This window comes from Lampris incognitus, chromosome 2 (assembly GCF_029633865.1).
Source record: "Lampris incognitus isolate fLamInc1 chromosome 2, fLamInc1.hap2, whole genome shotgun sequence".
Classification (NCBI taxonomy): domain Eukaryota; kingdom Metazoa; phylum Chordata; class Actinopteri; order Lampriformes; family Lampridae; genus Lampris; species Lampris incognitus.
In genome coordinates, this window is record NC_079212.1 from 135,980,843 (window position 1) to 136,002,473 (window position 21,631).

At 45.2% G+C, this 21,631-nt stretch overlaps 1 protein-coding gene and 1 pseudogene across 11 annotated transcripts in view; both read left to right on the forward strand.

Moving 5' to 3' along the window:
* The first annotated feature begins 3,220 nt into the window (after positions 1-3,220).
* On the forward strand, positions 3,221-8,214 carry LOC130132388 (signal transducer and activator of transcription 5A-like; annotated as a pseudogene).
* Positions 8,215-17,292: 9,078 nt separating this feature from the next.
* The window catches only part of cadpsa (Ca2+-dependent activator protein for secretion a), a 190,148-nt gene continuing 185,809 nt past the window's right edge, over positions 17,293-21,631 (forward strand). For all 11 annotated transcript variants that reach the window (XM_056275124.1, XM_056275123.1, XM_056275128.1 and 8 more), the window contains exon 1: positions 17,293-17,733. In XM_056275124.1, the coding sequence (XP_056131099.1) occupies positions 17,392-17,733 (342 nt within the window). In that variant the 5' untranslated portion in view covers positions 17,293-17,391. The remainder of the gene's footprint in view (positions 17,734-21,631) is intronic.

The window sequence follows — 21,631 nt, forward strand, 5'->3', positions numbered from 1 at the left end:
GGCAACCTTTAGTTTTGAGCTCCCCAGTGTGTGTGTGGACCTGCGGATGAGTATTTATTCTCATAGGTATGTATTAAAAAGGTATTAAACCCACATAACAACCATGAGTCATTTTGCCTTATTAGAAAATGTTGATAATGTGTAGCTGCATTGCCACGGAAGGCAGGAACGAAGGCAGGGAACAAAAGGTCAAAGATTCAGTTACATTGGAGTTTATCAGAATTAAATAACGTTGTTTGCCAAAGCTATCCTTACGTCAGTTTAAATCTGGTGGGCTTTGAATTGGCAAGGGCAGGCAAAGGACACAAGGTCCAGAAATTACCAGTTAGTTCCGCGAGGGAGCTAAAATTAACAGATGGCTAAAACAGGCTCTACATTCTACCACAAGCAGATGTGTGGCAGTTATGGATTTAAATGACATATATAGAAGTTGCAATAAAATTCCCGTGTAATCTCTGCAACGTGGAGTTACAAAGCCTCCCTGTGTACCCATAGATAAGATCACCACCTTCTGCCTTGTCTCAGAATTCATTCCCACCCATCTCCATTGCTCCTGCATTAGATTAGTGCTTCCTAGTGGGTGAGATAACCCAAATTCAAAACTTGGCTGCTGCTCAGGCAAAACCATTTTTAGATTATTGTATAGAATTTAAGTATTTTAGTTTCTCTGCAGTGTTAATTGGCATGGTGGCCCAGTGGCAGCACGGTGACCCAGTGGTTAGCACTGTTGCCTCACAGCAAGAAGGTCCTGGATTCGAACCCCAGGCTGTCCCAGGTCCTTTCTGTGGGGCGTTTGCATGTTCTCTCCAGGTGCTTCGGTTTCCTCCCACCATCAAAAAGACATGTATGTCAGGGTTAATACTCCTGCCTGTGCCCCTGACCAAGGCAATGTAAAGAAGAAATGGAGTTGGTCCCTGGGTGTTGTAGCTGCCCACTGCCCCTATACAATAAGATGGGTTAAATGCAGAGACCAAATTTCATTGTAATTGTGCAATGACAAAATAAAGTGGCTTTCTTCTTCTTTCATTGAGTTGGGACAAAATCCATTTTGCTTGTACTTTTAGGTCTGTCAGGAATGGCAAACTGTTCATGCCGAGCAAGACCAAGAACATAATGAATCCTTGTCAGTAGACCAAGAAAAGGTAGCTATTGTATGGTTTTCATGCTCCTATTATTTTTTCAAAAAACCAAGGGTTTTTTTTTTGTGCACCCAGGTAACACCACCATCCTCTACCTTGTCCCAGAATTCGTTCCATTGCTCCAGCACTAGATGACTCCTCCCTTGTGGCTGAGAGTACCCAAAATCAAAACTTCGCTGCTGCTCAGGTACACCATTTTGAGATTATTGTGCAGAATATAAGTGCTTTAGTTCTTCTGTCTGTGGTATTAACCGACGGTGATTTGCAACAAATGCTATTTTGGATTTATTTTGGGCACCTCAGGAATGGTGAAGAGTATAACAAGTACTTATTGGTGGACCAAGAAATGGCAGCTTTTTCAAATATTTTATTGTATGGTTTTCATGCTCTTATCCAAAACAAAAATAATGAAGTTGTTGTATCCTGTTGTGGTAACAGGAGATAAGGAAACTGGCCTACGGGGCCTGAGAGGAAAGATATGAAAATGTTAGTATAGGTTGAAGTAAAATCTTTGTTTTACAAACAGCAAAACAAATTTTAATGAGACCTTATTTTTTTAGGCCATTGGCAAGACGTCAGTGAATGTCTGCACATGAGGAACCCTGATATGGAATGTCCTTGAAATTAAAATATCCAAATGGATCCATCAATTTCATTGCACCTGAGTCAATTCATGTAATATGTTCAGCTCACAGCTTTTCTTAGCGGTTGTATATGATGTAAGATTAGACTGAAATGACCCTGTCGGAGGCGGTCCGCGGTAGCGTAGCGGTCTAAGCATCGGCTTGGTGTCGATGCAGTTGCCCACTGGGGACTGGGGTTCGCGCCCCGGTCTCGTCAGATCCGACTATGGCCGGACTCAATGAAGCAGCAATCATTGGCAACGCTGTCTTCGGGAGGAGGCGGAGTCGGCTTGTGTTCGTCATGTGAATGCATCTCTGTGTGTGTCGGAAAAAACAGTGGTTCGGCTTGGATTCGCCTTGTCACGAAAGTGGGGAGGCGGTCTCCTTCGAGACTGCCGGCCGGAGAGATGCAGTTGGCGAACGCATGCAGTACGAGGGTGGATGTTTGAATTGAAATAGGGATCAATTGGCCACTAAATTGTGAGAAAAAAGGGAAAAATCAGAAATAAATTTATGAAATGACAATGTCGGGATTCCCAGCCACCCCGAAAAGTCAAGGAATTTCACAGAGGTGTTTTCAAGACCTGGAAAAGCTGTAAAAAAATATAAAATGAGAAGCATATTGAAAAAGCCATTAAGTTTTTTTTAAATCTTGATTAATTTTACATTTCATATAAAGCTTTACCTTTCTGACTTCAAAACCGTCAACCTGTTGGAGAAAGTCTTGTTGCTGACTGGCTGCCCTTTTTTGACAAAGTTCTGATAATATTGTAATCCTTGATTTATAGTGAAGAACCAACACTTGAAGTTGGGGTATATGATCATTATTTTAACTTGGTCTCAGTAAAATGTTATGCTTGACAAGGTGTAATAGCGGGCATGGAAAAGTTTAGCAGTTTGACCATGGAACAGGTGTGGGCGCTCTGATATTTGCTTTGTAATTCTATCTCATTAAAATAAGTCAATATTGTGAAAAGGGGTAATGAGGGGGTCATGGAATACTTGTGAGTGGAATTTTTCAGTGATGAGGTGCAGGAACCCATGTGTCTACTAACCCTGCTCAACCACCACTCACTGCTCTCCACCCAGCCACTGGTTACTTTATCCTCCACCAGCCACTGGTCACTTTATCCTACACCCGAGCACCAATCATGATCATTATATATGTGTTTTTCTTCTTCTTTCAGCTTGTTCCGTGTTTATCAGGGGTCACCACAGCGGATTGTACAGTTTTCATTGGCACCATGTGAGGGTACAGTACCAGTGAAGGCTGTTGTTAACCAGGGCCTCAGCCAAGCCCATATGGAGCCTTGACTGATCCGGTATGGTCTTGTCAATCCACATGATTATTTGGCAAAATTTTATGTTGGATGCCCTTCTTGACACAACCACTAACCCTATGGATGGGGGCACAGGTAAAGCGCTGGATGCCATCCCGGTATTCATGGACTTGTGCGCATGCCTGTCACTATTATGATTATTATACATGTAAGATGTCATATATGTTAAATGCATGAGCAAACTGAGCTGCCCTCTCTAGTGGAGATGCCACACTGTCAACAAACTATCTTCTTTTTTGGTTTAATTGGGACATTTTTCTCAGTATCAGAGGGTTGATATCTCACACTGGTTTATCTCCAGGACTTGTCTAAGCAGCACCAGAAGAGCTTGATCCTGCTCAGAAAGCAACAGACTGTGGTCCTGAATGAGGAGCTTACCCAGTTCAAGAGGAGACAGCAACTGGCCGGTAACGGGGGGCTGGATGTCCTCCAGTCCTGATGTGTCTTCTGTTATCTTTTAGCCATTCCGCAAATTTACTAGCTTACTAGAGCATCTTTCAGTGGGCAAGCAAACAGATCTTCAGTGGTCATGTTTTCATCCAAATGTCAAGCTTTTTTGTAGAGTATTTTTTTTAACAAAGCACTGAAATGACAACGAAAAGAACTTTTTTTCTCCCCTCTTTCATCATCCCAACATATCCTTTCCCCCTTTTTGCCACCAGATGTGAGAGACTGGCAGACCTGATCTGGTAGAACAGGCAGCAGATCAGGCGTTGTGGACACGTGACCCAACATCTGCCTCTGCTGGGCCCCATGGAGCAATTGCTGCACAAGCTCAATGCAGACATCACTGACATCATCTCTGCTGTAGTTACCAGGTAGGGAATGTACGTGTGTGTGTGTGTGTGTGTGTGTGTGTGTGTGTGTGTGTGTGTGTGTGTGTGTGTGTGTGTGTCTTTAAGAGAGAAGGTGAGGAAAAGAAGAACTGGGAATTCAGAACTGACCTCACACTCTTGATCCGTGCCACTTTCATTCAACACTTCCCCTTCCCTCCAGTACCTTCATCATTGAGAAGCAGCCTCCCCAGGTCCTGAAGATCTGGACTAAGTGTGTGGCCACGGTGCACTTGCTAGTGTAGGTGGGAAGCTGAATGTGCACATGGACCCGCCCCAGGTCAAGGCTGTCATCATCAGCGAGCAACAAGCCAAGGGTTTGTTCAAGAGTAAGAGTACACACAAGTAAGGGCCACACACAAACAAAGAGACTTACACAAACAAATCTTACACAGACGTTTGAATATTGTGTTGTGTAATATCCATCATTGTGCTGTTTCTAGTGTTTCATATGGGACTTAAGTATTTTGATACCTTGTGTAATTTTGATTTTTTTTGGATATCTCACTATCTTGAGCCTTGTGTTAATGTTCTTTCTGCCTTGATAGTGAGTGGACAGTGAGCGGAGAGATCTTCAACAACAGTTGAGTAATGGAATACCAACAGGCCATGGGGGTCCCTCAGTGCACACTTCAGGACTATGGTAAACTCTTGTAATCCCACAGACTACATTTTAAGAAAGAGACCACTGTGTTTTTAGTCACATTGAAAGTATTTTTCTCTTTTTTTCCCCTCCCTTTTTCTCCCCAATTGTACTTGGCCAATTACCCCACTCTTCTGAGCTGTCCCGGTCGCTGCTCCACCTCCTCTGCCGATCCGGGGAGGGTTGCGGACTACCACATGCCTCCTCCGATACATGTGGAATCGCCAGCTGCTTCTTTTTACCTGACAGTGAGGAGTTTCGCCAGGGGGATGATCACGCTATTTCCCCCAGTCCCCCCCCCCCCCCCCCCCCGAACAGGCGCCCAACCGACCAGAGGAGGCACTAGTGCAGTGACCGGGACACATACCCACATCCGGCTTCCCACCCGCGGACACGGCCTATTGTGTCTGTAGGGACGCCCAACCAAGCCGGAGGTAACACGGGGATTCGAACCAATGATCCCCGTGTTGGAAGGCAACAGAATAGACCGCGACGCTACTCGGATGACCTTATTTTTCTCATTTTGTCATGTACTTGTGTTATAATTATTTCTGTTTTCACATGGTGTGCGTAATGTGTTGCATTGAAATTTCCATCTTTGATCTTTTTTTGCTGTTGTAACTTTAAAGTCTCATCTCATCTTCAGCCGCTTCTCCGGGGTCGGGTCGCGGTGGCAGCAAGCTAAGTAGAGCACTCCAGACGTCCCTCTCCCCAGCAACGCCCTCCAGCTCCTCCTGGGGGATCCCAAGGCGTTCCCAGGCCAGATTGGACATGTAGTCCCTCCAGTGAGTTCTAAGTCTACCCCGGAGTCTCCTCCCAGTTGGCCATGCTCGGAAAACCTCCAAAGGAAGGCACCCAGGGGGCATCCTAATCAGATGCCCGAAGCACCTCAACTGGCTCCTTTCGACGCAAAGGAGCAGTGGCTCTACTCCAAGCTCGCTTTGAATGTCCAAGCTCCTCACCCTATCACTAAGGCTGAGCCCAGACACCTTTAAGTAAAAATAATATTTGTAATTTTTTTATTTTGGCAGAAGTAAAGGGTAGTTGTTACCCTGATATTTGCTGTTGGGAGTAACTGTAAACATTAAATACATGCTTCTCAAGTATAAATTTGAAATATCAGTATTTCAATATTTACCTGGTTCACTTGTTTGACTGTAAGCCAGCACAAGCCTGCAAAGGGTAGCCTTATCGTATTTGTGCAATAACCTTGCATCCCCTCCCTATTTCTCTGAATTGTACTTGGCCAATTACCCCACTCTTCTGAGCTGTCCTGGTCGCTGCTCCACCCCCTCTGCCGATCCGGGGAGGGCTGCAGACTACAACATGCACCCTCCAATACATGTGGAGTTGCCAGCCGCTTCTTTTCACCTGACAGTGAGGAGTTTTGCCAGGGGGACGTAGCGTGTGGGAGGATCACGCCATTCCCCCCCAGTTCCCCCTCCCCCCCTGAACAGGCGCTCAACCGATCAGAGGAGGCGCAAGTGCAGCGACCAGGACACATACCCACATCCGGCTCCCCACCCGCAGGCACGGCCAATTGTGTCTGTAGGGACACCCGACCAAGCCGGAAGTAACACAGGGATTCGAACCGGCGATCCCTGTGTTGGTAGGCAACGGAATAGACCGCCATGCCACCCGGATGCCCCATGAAATAAAGTTTTAAATGCAGTTCCACACCATTCCAGCTTTGTTTCGTTTATGTAGTGGAACATGGGGAGCCATACAGGAACGTTTTACACCTTGTCGTTGTTATTTTTACTTGGGAGCACAGGATGTGGCATGTAATCAAAATAGGAAATAGCCATCAGCCAAATTCCAACTTAATTTTGCTGCTTTTCATTCCTGTAGCCATTGTGGCTGGTTGCTAGTCTTTTGTGTTTTAAATATCTGGTTGGTTTGCATTTATATGCTACTCAGGGCACTTTGTAGCACTTGGGAATATCCTGATTATAATATATTTTCATGGTAATGGTCTTCTCTCTCTGTGTGTGTGTGTGTGTGTGTGTGTGTGTGTGTGTGTGTGTGTGAGGTCACTGCAGTGGATCCAGCGGTCAGGTTGTTGTTGTGCGGAGTCTGTGACAAAGGAGAAGTTCACGGTCCTGTTTGAGTCACAGTTCAGCGTTGGGGACAACGGGCTGGTCTTCCATGTCAAAGTAAGGACACAGGACATTATTAAAATGCTAGGTTGTGAGTGTCTGGGTGGCGTAGCGGTCTATTCCGTTGCCTACCAACACGGGGATTCCTGGTTCGAATCCCCGTGTTACCTCCAGCTTGGTCGGGCATCCCTACTGACACAGTGTCTGTAGGGATGCCCATTGGCTGTGTCTGCAGGTGGGAAGCCAAATGTGGGTATGTGTCCTGGTCGCTGCACTAGCGCCTCCTCTGGTCGGTCGGGGCACCTGTTTGGGGGGAAGGGGGAACTGGGGGGAATAGTGTGATCCTCTCATGCGCTACGTCCCCCTGGTGAAACTCCTCACTGTCAGGTGAAAAGAAGCGGCTGGTGACTCCACATGTATTGGAGGAGGCATATGGTAGTCTGCAGCCCTCCCCGGATTGGCAGAGGGGGTGGAACAGAGACTGGGACAGCTCGGAAAATAGGGTAATTGGTCAAGTACAATTAGGGAGAAAAATGGAGAAAAATCCAAAAAAAAAAGAAAAAAATTCCATGGTTAAATCTTATCCAAATGGGCTCTTAATGAACAGGGCAGTAGGAGCTTGGTGTCTCAATCAGCACCCTGACAGGACACAGCTGGGATCACCACAGCTGGCATTCACAGGGCAAATAAACCATATGTACTTCTGGTTTTTGCATTGTGAGTGTGTCTGAAAGGGGGGCGGTGAGAGGGTATACGAGTTCGAAGGGGACGTTCGACTGGAAAGAAACCAATAGTGTGGCAATCCTAGACTGCTGGACAGTCCGTGGATGGGCTATTGCTGTTGTTGTTGTTGATGTGCTAATGACCTTTCCACCAAGAAGACGCTTCTTTGGATGAGGATATATTATAGTGGCTTTTATAGGGTACCTCTCTCCATGATGAGATTTAGTCCACAGATGGGTCAAAGCCCACCTTTTTCCTTGCTGATGATTTTGCTAATGGCCTTTCCACCAAGAAGATGCCGCTTTGGATGATGATGTATTGTATATGTGGCTTTTACAGGAAACCCCTTTTTACCTGTTTTCCACTTTTTTCTCCAGTCTCTGCCTCTCTTTACATTGCTTTATGCACACCCAGCTTACAAACACATGGAAGGTTAGTTGTGTCACATGCATGCATTGGTCAAGACAGGAAGGGACACAACTGCATACATAAATACAAACGTGCTAGTGCATGAAAACTTGCAACCTTGTGTACTCATTAAAAACATTACAAAAAGTGGTGGATTTCAGGTGGAAAGCATACACTGCCGGCCACACCGACCAGAAAGACTCAGACAGTTGTGGGGTTTTGCTTATGCTGGTAAGCAGTCAAGACTGATGAAAAAAATCACTAGGATACTGTCACAACCACACCCTCATTCCAAACATCCACATCCCCTGCCTTCTAACTACTCACGCTTGTCCCTTATAACGCCCCGTCACCTTTTGTTCTCATGCCCTATATCTTCCCGTCAGGTTCACTACACCTCGGGTAGTATTGGTAATGTCTCCTCGAAATTTTCACCAGTAGCCTTCCCTCACAATTCTGTCTGTTCTGTTTTCCCAACAGCTGTTTTGAGCTACATGTTGCCGAGCTCTTTTCTCCACCTGACTTAGATTTTGCGTCGCGACTTTGTACTTATGCCCGGGCTTCGAATAAACAACTCTGCTTGCATTTGTATCCTGAGTATGTCATTACAGACAATAAGTGAAAGGGCATCCTTTAGATAATCCTTGTTCCATCCATCCATCCATCCATTATCTTAACCGCTTATCCTGCTCTCAGGGTCGCAGGGATGCTGGAGCCTATTCCAGCAGTCATTGGGCGGCAGGTGGGGAGACACCCTGGACAGACCGCCAGGCCATCACAGGGCTGACACACACATCCATTCATACATAGGGACAATTTAGTACAGCCAATTCACCTGACCTACGTGTCTTTGGACTGTGGGAGGAAACCGGAGCACCCGGAGGAAACCCACGCAGACACGGGGAGAACATGCAAACTCCACACAGAGGACGACCCGGGATGACCCACCAAGGTTGGACTACCCCAGGGCTCGAACCCAGGCCCTTCTTGCTGTGAGGCGACCGTGCTAACCACTGCACCACTGTGCCGCCCATAATCCTTGTTCATTGAAAAAAATGTACCATGTGTTCGTTGATAATCACAAAAAATAGTTTGACAATTAAAGTACTTCTTATTTCAGATGGCGAAGGAGTTTGCGGACACATTTCCAACAGTCCCTAAAACAGTATTGGTAGACCCTTCAACAAGCAACATGTATCATAACAGAGTGGAGACGGCATCTGCAATGTTGGAGGCCTGTGGTATGTACACTGAAAGAACATATTAAATCCATATTTAAAAAGATTAAGATACATATGGGAATGATATAGACACAAACACACACAAATTAACTATCTGTCTTTATATCTATCTACCTGTCTGTCTGTTCATTTGTAAGGTAAACAGACAATGACAGATAAGATAGATCCCTTAACTCTATAGGCTGAAAGGCCAATCGATGACAGAAACCCTGATCTCAGCGCTATGATAAAGGCAGCATAAGAGTATTAATAAGTAGGCAGGTTGTGTTACTTACTGATCCAGTAGAAAGAATGCCAACTGAATGTCGATTTGGAACCCTCTCAACCCTCTATCGAACTCTGTTTCCCCCGTTGAGATCTCTTTCCCCCTAGCCAGAGCTCGATACAACACTGGGACACTTGATTAGCCCTAACCTAACCTTAAACTTACTCCTCTGGCAGCTTTCCACACCTAGATGCGAGGAGTGGATGTGGCGAGAGAGCTCCTTTCTCCCCCCCCCCCCTTTTATTTCTCCCCAATTGTACTTGACCAATTACCCCACTCTTCCAAGCCATCCCGGTCGCTGCTCCACCTCCTCTGCCAATCCGGGGTTGGTTGGCTGCAGACTACCACATGCCTCCTCTGATACATGAGGAGTCGCCAGCCACTTCTTTTCAACTGACAGTAAGAAGTTTTGCCAGGAGGACATAGCACATGGGAGGATCACGCTACTCCCCCTCCCAGTTCTCCCGCCCCCTGAATAGGCGCCCCGACCGACCAGTGGAGGCACTTGTGCAGTGACCAGGAAACATACCCACATCTGGCTTCCCACCCGCAGACACGGCCAATTGTGTCTGTAGGGATACCCAACCAAGCCGGAGGTAACACTGGGATTCAAACTGCCGATCCCCGTGTTGGTAGTCAACGGAATAGACTGCCATGCCTCCCAGATGCCCCGTGATCTCCTTTCTGAGCGCATCAGGGATAACAGCCCGTCGACTCCTGAATGTGATACCACCTTAGTTACTCAACTCAACTCCTGAGTAGTAGTGTGCGATTTCGATTGGCGTTTCAGCCTTATACCCTGGCCATATTGTAGGATCATTTTGATCAGCCTCTGCAAAGTTTTGTCCTCTTTGGTAGCAGAACGGATCTTCTGGAGACTGTTCTCTGAAATAGGTAAGTGATTTATCATGTTAACAGCCACTATTTCTGCTTCCACTGAACTGACAGTACGCTGTGCTCAGTGTGTCAGCAGGCGACACGTATCTCCCTGGAACACAAACAACATCTACAATGTATTTCTGGATACAGAGCATCATCCTCTGCAGTCTTTTAAGAGTATTTAGTTCCAAGTTTATGGTCACTTTGTACAGTGCCTTTCCTGCCATATGTGTGTTAATGGAACTTCTCCATACTAAACACCATAGTCAGGAATTCCTTCTTGATCTGAGCATAGCCCCATTCCATTTGTGTGGGAGCGCTGCTTGCAAAAGCAACAGGCTTGCCTTTCTGCGCAAGTACAGCACCCAGACCTGCGTCTTAGGCATCACACAGCACTGTCAGGTCTTCCTCTGGGTTGTAGTATTTTAACAGCGATAGTGTTTGCATCGCTGAATGCCTCTGCATGTTGTGCTTTCCATTCCCATATAATGTCTTTGTGTGTCAAGTGTCTGAGCATCTCACAACTGTCTGATAGATATATTCAAAACTTAGAGAGGTCATTCACCATCCCTAACAATCTGAGCATCTTGGGCATCAGTTGGTCTTGGCATTTGTGTGACGGCACTGACCTTCTCCAGGTCTATTCTCAGTCCATCTGACGTTAGCATGTGTCCAATGTAACTGACTCCACTTTGCCCTAGTTGGAACTTGTCTCCATTCAACTTTATTTGCTTTTCTCTGCATCTTGTCAGGAAAAGTCTCAGCTTTTCATCATGGTCACAGATGGCTGCTTCTTGTCTATCACCTTTTCCAGTTATTACCATGTTTTCAGTAAATGAAGTAAATTACGATCTGAGACACCCGTAAAAGATGTGAAATTTAGTTCATGACAGGAGTAATTCAGCAATCTACTCTTCCTGTCCTCCATCTCAATGGTGTTGAAGCAATAAATAATAAAGAAAAAGCAAATATGTTGGCAAAAGAATTCCAAAAAAATTAATAGTTCAAACAATCTAAGTGAGTGTCGATGTGTTTTTCACATTTGAGGAATTAAAAAAGAGCTATAAATCAGGGCAAAGATACCACTTCAGGTAGAGATGGAAATCAACTATTTAAACACACTGGAGGGCTGGTGGTAGAGAAAATGCTAGCCCTAATCAATAAAGTGTGGGAGATTGGTTGTCTTTCTAAGGAGTGGAAATGTGCTGCAGTAATCGCAATTTTGAAACCTGGGAAGGAGCCGCATAACCCTAGTTCTTACAGGCCCATTGCCTTGACCTCTGTATTATGTAAAATAATAGAATGGATGATAACAAACACACTAGTACAGATGCTGGAAAAAAGGGGTTACTTTTTACCATATTAGAGTGGATTTAGGCAGGGGTGCTCAATAATGGACTCTGTCCTGAATCTAGACATTTATATCAAGAAAGCTATAGCAAATAAAGAAGCATTAGTAGCACTCTTTCTTGAGATTGAAAAAGCGTATGACATGCTATGGGAGGAAGGGTTATTGATTGCACTACATGATGCTGGGATTCGAGGAAGAACGTTGAACTGGATTAAGTACTTTATGGAAGTGAGTTATCTGAGGAACTTGAGGTGGAGAATGGAACCCCCTAGGGCAGTGTTATTAGCCAAGTCCTTTTTGACATTGTTGTCAATGTAATATTTAGCAGAGTGGGAAATGAATTTGGTCTTTCATTGTTTGCAGATGATGGGACCATAAGGAAGCGAGGGAAGAACCTCGCCTATCTTTTCACCTGAATGCAGAGCTCTGGAACAGGTGATTGAGTGGGCCAATGATTGGGGTTTCAAAATAGCCATAATCGAAACAAAATTCATGATATTTGGATATTAAAAAAAATGGCCAAACCAGAATCTGCAAATATATGGTAAAACACTGGAAAAAAGTCAAAAACTTTTACGTTTCTTGGAATGTGGTTAGAGGAAAGGATGACATGGAAAGTGCATATAGAGAAATTTAAAGACGGTTGAATCGGTTCAGTCATCAGTTTGATCTTCTTACCTGGATTATTGAGCACGCATCAAGATACTTGACTCATTTCAGTGCACATAGAGAAGGTTTCATTAAAGTGTGAAAAATAATAAATGCACTTAGGTGTGTGGCAGGATCTGACTGGGGGGCAGACAGAGTCTCTGATGATATACAGAGCAATGATTAGTAGGGGTTAAAATCATGAGTTTCATCATGATACAATATATCAGGTCTTTGGACAACGATACGATATTTGCTGATGTCACAAAGTTAGCCATGATATGATTTCGATTCTATTCAGAATCAAAAATTCTGAATAATTTCTGACTAATTTTGATTCTATTCAGGGGCCTGCAATCGATATGAGACAATATCATATGCCTGTTTAACACAATCAGCTAAATTTTTATCAACTTTCAAAAAGCAACTGAAATATTGACAATTTTATTACTGAGCTCTTCCAGACATTTAAATGAAAAACAATCTATTGTTCATCCGTCCATTATCCAAGCCGCTTATCCCAATCAGGGTTGCGGGATGCTGGAGCCTATCCCAGCAGTCATTGGGTGGCAGGCGGGGAAACACCCTGGACAGGCCGCCAGACCACCACAGAAGCAATCGATTGTTTTTGATAAAAATGAAAATAGCCCTGTTGTTCACCATGAAGTGCCACATTTCTCATGTTTACGTGGAAATTTTTTTGTAAGTTAACTTAAAGAGCACTTGATGACCTTTCAGTTATGAACATAAACCATGCACCTCTATGCAGAGGTGTAAAAACCAGGTCCAGAAAGTAAATGTCCAAACCGTGTATTCCAACCATGTTACTAAACTAGCTGATTTCATTAAGTAGTTTTCCCTACCTAGTTGAGGAGTGGTGTTGACTAGAATCTGCTGATGTAGTGCATGAGTGGAGCAAATACATGGTTTGGACTTTTACTTTCCGGACCTGGTTTTTACACCTCTGCCTCCATGTTTCATTAACTTGGATTTACCAGGTTCTACCTGTGTGCTCAGTGGTTGAGATATTGAGCTTTAACATTCTCACATCCTAGGCGTATCTTAAAGATGATGATACGGATCGATGTTTTCACCTAATGATTAGATCAGCTGCATGGCTGATGGATCAGCAGCTCCTACAGTGATTAAAAAACCCAGATACACAGTACAAGCTAAAGCCCTGACAATATGTAGTGGGGGTATTTTGCCCTAATTCCCTACCTGCCCTATCGATAGAAATGGAAGAGGTGCCCTTGGAAATTAGACGATCTAAACTTGGATTGAAATACTTGATAAATAAAAGGACAGGGTCAAACATTTCCAACAAAATGCCTGCTAGATCAACACTGGGAATTCCTTGGAAGAATGAGAAAGGCCAAAACACCCTTTGGAAATAAACTAAAATCTAAGGTGGAGGAAATTGATATTATTAATATTAATATGGGCCCTCCAGTGTGTCGGTCAGTTGTACCATCATGGCTAATCCAGGATCCTGAAGTTGGTCTATGTATACTGAATAATAACAAGAGAAAGTAATTGGGATATAGTCAAGGAAGTGAAGACAGCTGAATGGTGAGGAGTAGAGGTGACAAAGTTGGATGAGTTTAAATACTAGGGGTAAACTGTCCAAAGTAACGGGGAGTGCAGAGGACGGGTGAAGAAGAGAGTGCAGGCAGGGTGGAGTGGGTGGAGAAGAGTGTCAGGAGTGATTTGTGACAGAAGGGTACCAGCAAGAGTTAAAGGGAAGGTTTAAAAGATGGTTGTTTGACCAGCTATGTTATATAGTTTGGGGACAGGGGCACTGACTAAAAGACAGGAGGCGGAGCTGGAGGTGGCAGAGTTGAAGATGCTAAGATTTTTGTTGGGAGTGATGAAGAAGGACAGGATTAGGAACGAGTACATTAGAGGGACAGCTCAGGTTGGACGGTTTGGAGACAAAGCAAGAGAGGAAAGATCGAGATGTTTTGGACATGTGTGGAAGAGAGATGGGAGAAGGATGCTGAAGACGGAGCTGCTAGCAAGAGGAAAAGTCCCCCATAGCAAGGTCCAGGTAAAACTGGAATTCATCCCTCTATGATTCCCACGGCTTTGCCAGTCCAAGCACAGTGTTAACGGTGGTTTCAATCCTTGCATGCTTTCTTTAGCAACTTTTCTAAATCTGTTCGCTCCGTTCGACGAACCCCTCCTACCTCAATCAACAGAAACCAGTTCCTGAATGGACGGTTAGCACTTCTCTCCTGTGCAGTGTTCACTGAACTGTAGAACATGTCTTTGCCTCGTTACTCCATGGCCTCGTGTGCTCCGCAACTATTCGGTGTCACACTCAAATCCGTCTGTGTAGGAACACCATTAAAAACAACTGTTCCATATTGATAGAAGTAGAGCAGCATACTATAACCAGCCTTTTTCGTCCTTTGTCACAAAGGCGACTTCAAGGTATACCAAACAGTCTTTCATTTGCCCTTTACTAAATCTTCAGGGTGTTCTTTTTTTGTTGTTGTCCAGAAATGATTCATAATCATGCATTGATTAAATAGAGGTAAAACAAATGGTCGACACGATTTTAACCACTTGAATAGCTGGAACAAATATTCTTTAATATGTCACAATCTGGCACAATGTCCGCAGAAACAAGTTTGTATATAGATGCTCAAAAAGACTTGTCCTGAATTTAAGATAATGAAAAGCATAAAGAAGTATAAGCATGGAGTTGGGTTGGCAGTGTTATCAGTGGTGTGGTAAAAGCATGCGTGTGTCTGTGTAAGATATGGTGTGGGGGTGTTGTAAGGTGGGAAATCATAATAGTAACTTGGGAAACACAACTGATGCAGTGGAGACGAGAGACAGAGTCCACGTGGTCAGCTTTACATACAGTTGGTAGAAGGGAAGCCAGGTGTATGGCAAGAGGCCTGCTGACCAACCTCCCTCCTGCAAAAAAAGAACAGGAAAATAAGAAGACAGAGGGCAAGGGGTGTCACTCACAATGTTTATCCATCCATCCATCATCCAAGCCGCATATCCCGGTAGGGGTCATGGGATGCTGGAGCCTATCCCAATGTTTATCCTAATATCACCAATTAAGTCCATACAGAAAGTTATATTTTGGTGGTGTTTCTACTTGATGAATTATATTTATGTTTACATTAGAAACTGGAAAACTAGTTACAACCATATATGGCAACCACTCATGCCAATGAACACCCAAATACCACATTATTCTTTATTATGACAGATTGTAAAATGCCTATGGGCATGGGCACAAGCCCATGAATACTGGGATGGCATCCAGTGCTTTACCTGTGCCCTGGTCCATAGGGTTAGTGGTTGTGTCAGGAAGGGCATCCGACATAACATTTTGCCGAATCAGTATGCGGATTGACAAGACCATACCAGATCGGTCGAGGCCCACATTAACAACGGCCAGCATTGGTGCTGTGCCCTCACAGGGTCCTGATGGAAACTGTAAAATCTGCTGCGGCGACCCATGAAAACCAGGGGAAAAGCTGAAAGAGGAAGGACAGATTGTAAAACTGAAATTTCCTTGACCACACAAACAATTTTGCTTCATCTAAGAAGAGTTAAAACCAGAAAACTGTTGGTGAAACATCACAACATAAAGGCTAAGGACATAAGACCTTTTGCTTACTGTAGTTCATAACAGAAAAATTGAAAAACTCCTTTTTCTATTCTCATTGCTAAAGGATTGGTAGACATCCAACTAAGTAGTGCATGACAGAGTTGAAAAGATGGTAAATGACTTAAGCAAAGCAACAGACAGAAAGGGGTTTTGGATAAGGAAGATATGTTTCATCCACACAATTCACTTGCAGTGCACTCGTTTTTGGATGTCCTTAAGGGACTCAGATGTACAATTTCACTCTTGATCTTCTCCTCTGATTTAATAACATTGCAGCCAAAAATACTTTAGGGTGCTGATTAACCCATGAGCAATATTGTGTATTCACTGAAGTCATCTTTGGCTGCATCTGGAATGGTGTCACTTACAGCAAAGTCAGATGTCAGAAATTATATATATATGTATATAAAAAAGGTTGTTGGTAAAGGAAGCTATGTTTCATCCCTATGACTCGTGAATCCAACAGGCTGGACGGGGAGTGGATTTGGGAATTGCCATCTCTGGACATTGGCAGTCACGTCCCAGCGAACATCGTATCGGATATTCGTCAAATGGCTGCAAACAGTCGGCCAAACTTTGCACACTACTACCACATATTCTACATGTGATCGTGAAGTCGACGCGTTTCGCAGACCAGCACAGCGATGCCTCGCATTTGCAGGGAAACATAAAACAAGGCAAACTCTTCGCCAGCTCCGTCCTTGTCGTCCGCTCCCAGGGTTAACGCCGGTATTCGCGAAAGAGACCTAAGACCGGTCGACCATTGGCTGAGGCGTCAGTGGTCGCGCTGTCTCCTCCCGCGCTGCACGTCTGGAGATCATCAGGTGGGTGCGCGCGTGCATTGTCGCTGCGACCGTGTCAGCGGCGCCCCCCCCCCTTCATCCCCCATTGGCGTTCGTCTCAGAACCACGGCCAGTTCCCGAAACCCCACGGGAAGGGGGAGAAACCCCACACACACTTCTGTTTTTTTTTTTGGTTCGTGACGGCGACGTTTATTTTAAACAGCTTTGTTTTGTTTTTTTTTCTCCCGCCGACAAATCTCCGTTACAGAAGCGACAGGCGGTTGCACAGGGTTTGCCACGGGGGGGGGGGGGGGAGAGAGAAATCAATTTGTCTCCCGTTCTCTCTCTCTCGACCCCTCCCCCTTCAATCTTCTGGCAAATCCCCGTCGGTGACTGGAGAGTTGCTCGCAAGGCTTGGGGAAAGACGCAACCAACTCGGATACAAAAAAACAAAACACTTTCGTTATGCAAATATTGATCTGATTGCCAGCAGGTCCTTCCGGCATCAGCCGCGAACGTCTGGTCAGATTTTCTTGCTATCCGTCGAGGTTATCTGGATATCTTTTTTTTCTCACCCCCCCCTCCTCTTTCTCCTCTCTCTCCTCTCTCCTCTTACTTTTACCATCGCTGACGACACGCACTAAGCATCAGGGAGGATCATACGACCTAACCCCTGGTTGGCACCGAAACTGATCGGTAGTATCTTTTATTATTTTTCCCCCCCCTCTCCCAAAAGTAATTTTATTTCGCTCCTGGTCGTAGTCTGCTCCCGAGATCAACATGTTGGACCCGTCATCCAGCGAGGAGGAAGGGGACGAGATAGTGGAAGTGCAACGCAAAGAGGCGACGGCCCCAAAGAGTGGAGGTGCTCGGCTGTCACCCAGCCGAACAGCCGACAGCGGCGGTGCGCTGCAGCCGCCGAGCCGCGGCGGCGGCTGCGGCCGCCCCTCCAGCCCCAGCCCGTCGGTGGCCAGCGACAAAGAGAAAGACGATCTGGAGAAGATGCAGAGGGAGGAGGAGGAGAGGAGGAAGAGGCTCCAGCTTTACGTGTTTGTGATGCGTTGCATTGCATATCCGTTTAACGCAAAGCAACCCACCGATATGGCCAGGCGTCAGCAGAAGGTAAGAGCGCGTGTGAAGATGGAACCCTTAATTGAATGAATTAAGCACACCCCAGGCCCCAAACTCCAAAGCCTGTAACCTAGTCCCCCCCCCCCAAAAAAACTGCTGTGACACAAACCTGCTAGAGCCAACGCACTCTTGCTGTTGGATTCATCAAGGGACTCAAATGCACATTTCTTTTCTTTTTTTTGCTTTGAGATTCAACGCTGATGGAATAAATTGCGGCCAAACACAGTTAAGGGTGCTGATTAACCAATGACCAATATTGTAAACTCACCAAAGTAAAATCTGGTTGCATCAGGAATGATGTCACTATAACTTCACTATGTCAAAAAAAAGCAAAATAAAATGTTGGGGAAAGGAAGATAGGCTACAGTATGTTTGATTTATATGCACCCATATAAATCAAACAGGCTGGATAGAAAGAGTGGAAAATGAGAGATGATGCATGCACAAATGTGTGTATGCATGTGTGTGTATGTGTGTGTGTGTGTGAGAGAGAGAGAGACAGAGAGAGTGCATGCATGTTTAGTGGCTGTGACTGCTGTGGTGGCCCACCCATTGTAGTAGCTCTTGCATAAGTGCATTGCCGCCGGGGATACAAGCATTCCTCTCTGTATACTGCCCCCCTTCTCCTGCTTGAATCAAGCCAAGCTCCTACTAGCACATCCTATAGCACACGGGAGAGAGCTTTCCTATCTGGACTCCATGAGAGTTGTTTCCCTGTGCCTCAACCGTTGTCAGTTATGTGTATTATAGATTGTATTCTGATGAGGAGTAATCGTCACCACATCATAAAAATCCATCTCGTTCTTTTTGACCCATAAATAAATCAAGTCAGTGAACTCCAGCCAAATCTTGTCATTGGTGACTGACAGTGATTCTAGTTTAAGTCTGATCTTTGACAGTCCAGGCTTTATTTCACCGTGGAAGTCTTGTATCTTTGCCATGTTGGCATCCGCCACAGCCAGATTCTAATTATCCTAAAGTGAATACACGTAGATGGAAACTTTGATGCAACATGACGGAGCAGCGCTGTGTAATCCGGCTGCATCCAGTGCCGGGGGTTACAGTTTACCCGTCTCCCAGGAACGCTCCAGTCACACTTTTCACAAGAGCTGATTTACATATAGATTTATGTTGGTTATTTTCCAGCATTAATGGAGAATCTCCTCTCCAAAGGATGCAATCACACCGGATGGGAACGCAATATGACATTGTTCCACAATAGCCAGCAAGGCTTACTGTGAGAGAATCAAGCCTGAAATGAAACATCAACTCACACGTCAAGTTGATATTTCAAACGAAAAGAAAAATCCCCCTCAGAGAAAGTTCAAAAGAAAGACAGCAGCAATTGACATTTAACAGGTAAAGTGGCAGTTGATTTCTATATATTTAGAGATTATTTTCATATTATCCCCCCCCCTTTTTCTCCCCAATTGTATCTGGCCAATTACCCCACTCTTCCGAGCCGTCCTGGTCGCTGCTCCACCCACTCCACCGATTTGGGGAGGGCTGCAGACTACCACATGTCTCCTCCGATACATTTGGAGTCGCCAGCCGCTTCTTTTCACCTGATGGTGAGGAGTTTCACCAGGGGGACGTAGCGCATGGGGAGATCACACTATTCCCCCAAGTTCCCCCTCCCCCCTTGAACAGGCGCCCCGACCAACCAGAGGAGATGTTAGTGCAGCGACCAGCAAACACCCACATCCGGCTTCCCACCCATAGAAATGGCAAATTTTGTCTGTAGGGACGTCCGACCAAGCCGGAGGTAACACGGGGATTCGAACTGGCGATCCCCATGTTGGTAGGCAATGGAATAGACCGCTACACTGCCCGGATGCCTATTTTCATATCCTATAAATATCAACACCAAGGTCTGAAGTCAGCATGTTGCCCAAGTTCTTCCCCCCATGAGAGCACAGGCCTACTTCACATATAGATATATGGAATTAGCTTTGTCAAAAAACAAAAATGAAGTGAAATCCAACCAAGTGTCATCATTCTGCGGTAATGAAAGTAAGTGAAGTGCGTTGTTTCAGTCATATGGACGAGTGACACCCTCTCTGGGTTTCCCGACAAGGTCTTTGGTGAGAATAGAGCCCATCTCAACAGCATAATGACGGTGTCAACATGTTATGTTGGCTTTGTTACCCTCGTGAGCTTCTCCGCTACCCCAGAGAGTTCGTGATGAAAAGCCCCAGACAGTTGGCTGTCACGTGTGGGACTCTCCTTTCAATTCCCCCGTCCTTGTTTTTTCCATGTGTGGGATGGTGCCAAGGTACATTGCTGAACATATCCACACCAGAATCAACAGATTCACAGCAACAATCTCTTGTCCGTGACGACAAAGCTCATTAAAACCGAACAGGATACGACATCACCATCACGCGTATCTCTATATCTTAGTTTTTCAGTGTTCAAGCTGCAATCCCTTTTTTTTTTCTCCTCAAACAGCTGTAATGTGCTGGCGTACCTTTTGCTTTTTCTCACTTTCTGATTTCGAAAGGTGAACGGCTGCTTTCTAGAATCTGCCGTTTGATAGAGGAGGGAGTCAGCCGGCAAGACTTGTCGAGGGCTTGTTGACAGAGGCACACTGTTTGCCACCGCAAACTTTATTGTCACCACTGACAGATCAAAAATCAACATGGGAAGGCTGCCACATGTTTGCCACATGTTTGCTCAGGGTCTATAACCAGACTCATTGAAATGGACTGTTGTCTCTCAGAGGTCCAGTCTTCCATAGCTGGAGCCACCACCCTGCATGTGTTAATCATGTCAGCCATCAGCAGCCATGGGTGTGGTAGCATAATATTTAACAACATTTTTTTTTGTCAAGTCATTTCCTTGAGAGTTGTAGTGGGTCTGTGACTGCAGTGAGTGTGTCACAGCTATCTTTATCACGGCTCAGAAGCCATGTTAGTGTGTGTGTGAGATATGACAGTTCGGAGCGAGAGAGAGAGAGGGAACGAGAGAATAAGACAGAGGTTGCCAGTCATTAAAAGTTTGATACGACGATCCGCGTGCAGCTCTCATGCTCACATGCATTCGCGGCAAGCTTTCCCAGTCAGATGGAAAGTAGGTGGCGTTGCGCTGGGCTAGAGACGCCGTGGGCTGAGGAGAAAAGGGCCTTGTTCTTATTTGGAATCATTCTTTAATGTTCAAAGCTGTCTGACAAAAATCCTAAAGCACTAGGATACCTCTGAGGCTTCTCTGCTTCCTTCCTCTGTCTGCCGTCTGTCATTTTTTTCTCTCAGTTTCTGTTTGGTTGAATTTCTTGCAGGCTTATCTACTCGCTCTCCGAAATGTCTTCAATCCTGGACGGCTTTCCATCTAGTTCGAAAGACCCGGAATCTGTTCTTACAAGTACTGTTAAACTTCCAGTGTAAAATAATGATAATGTAAAATAATAGGCCCTGTGATGGACTGGCGGCCTGTCCAGGGAGACACCCTGGACAGGCCTGCCGCCCATTGACTGCTGGGATAGGCTCCAGCATCCCTGTGATTCTTATCAGGATAAGCGGTTTGGATAATGGATGGATGGATGGATGGATGTAAAATAATAAATAGGCCTGACCGAGCATTCTTGTTGGTCAAATTGACTACGGTTTTGACAGTTCAGGCCCGGTTGAGGCCATTAAAGATAACTAAGCCATTCTTACTGATACAGAGTTAAGACTGGGCTGATGCAAAAATGCAGTTGTTAAATGGTAAATGTTTTATTATTTTCTCTCTTGCAATAATCATGTGCAATTAATTGCATCTTGGCAGCAGCAGTGAAGCAGCGTACGCCACATGCTGTATGGTAGAGTCTTCTCCATCACAACAGAGTGTGGTGAGTGTGCCAAATGGGACAAACAAAACCAAAAAAAGAAAATGTTCTATTCCGTTTTAA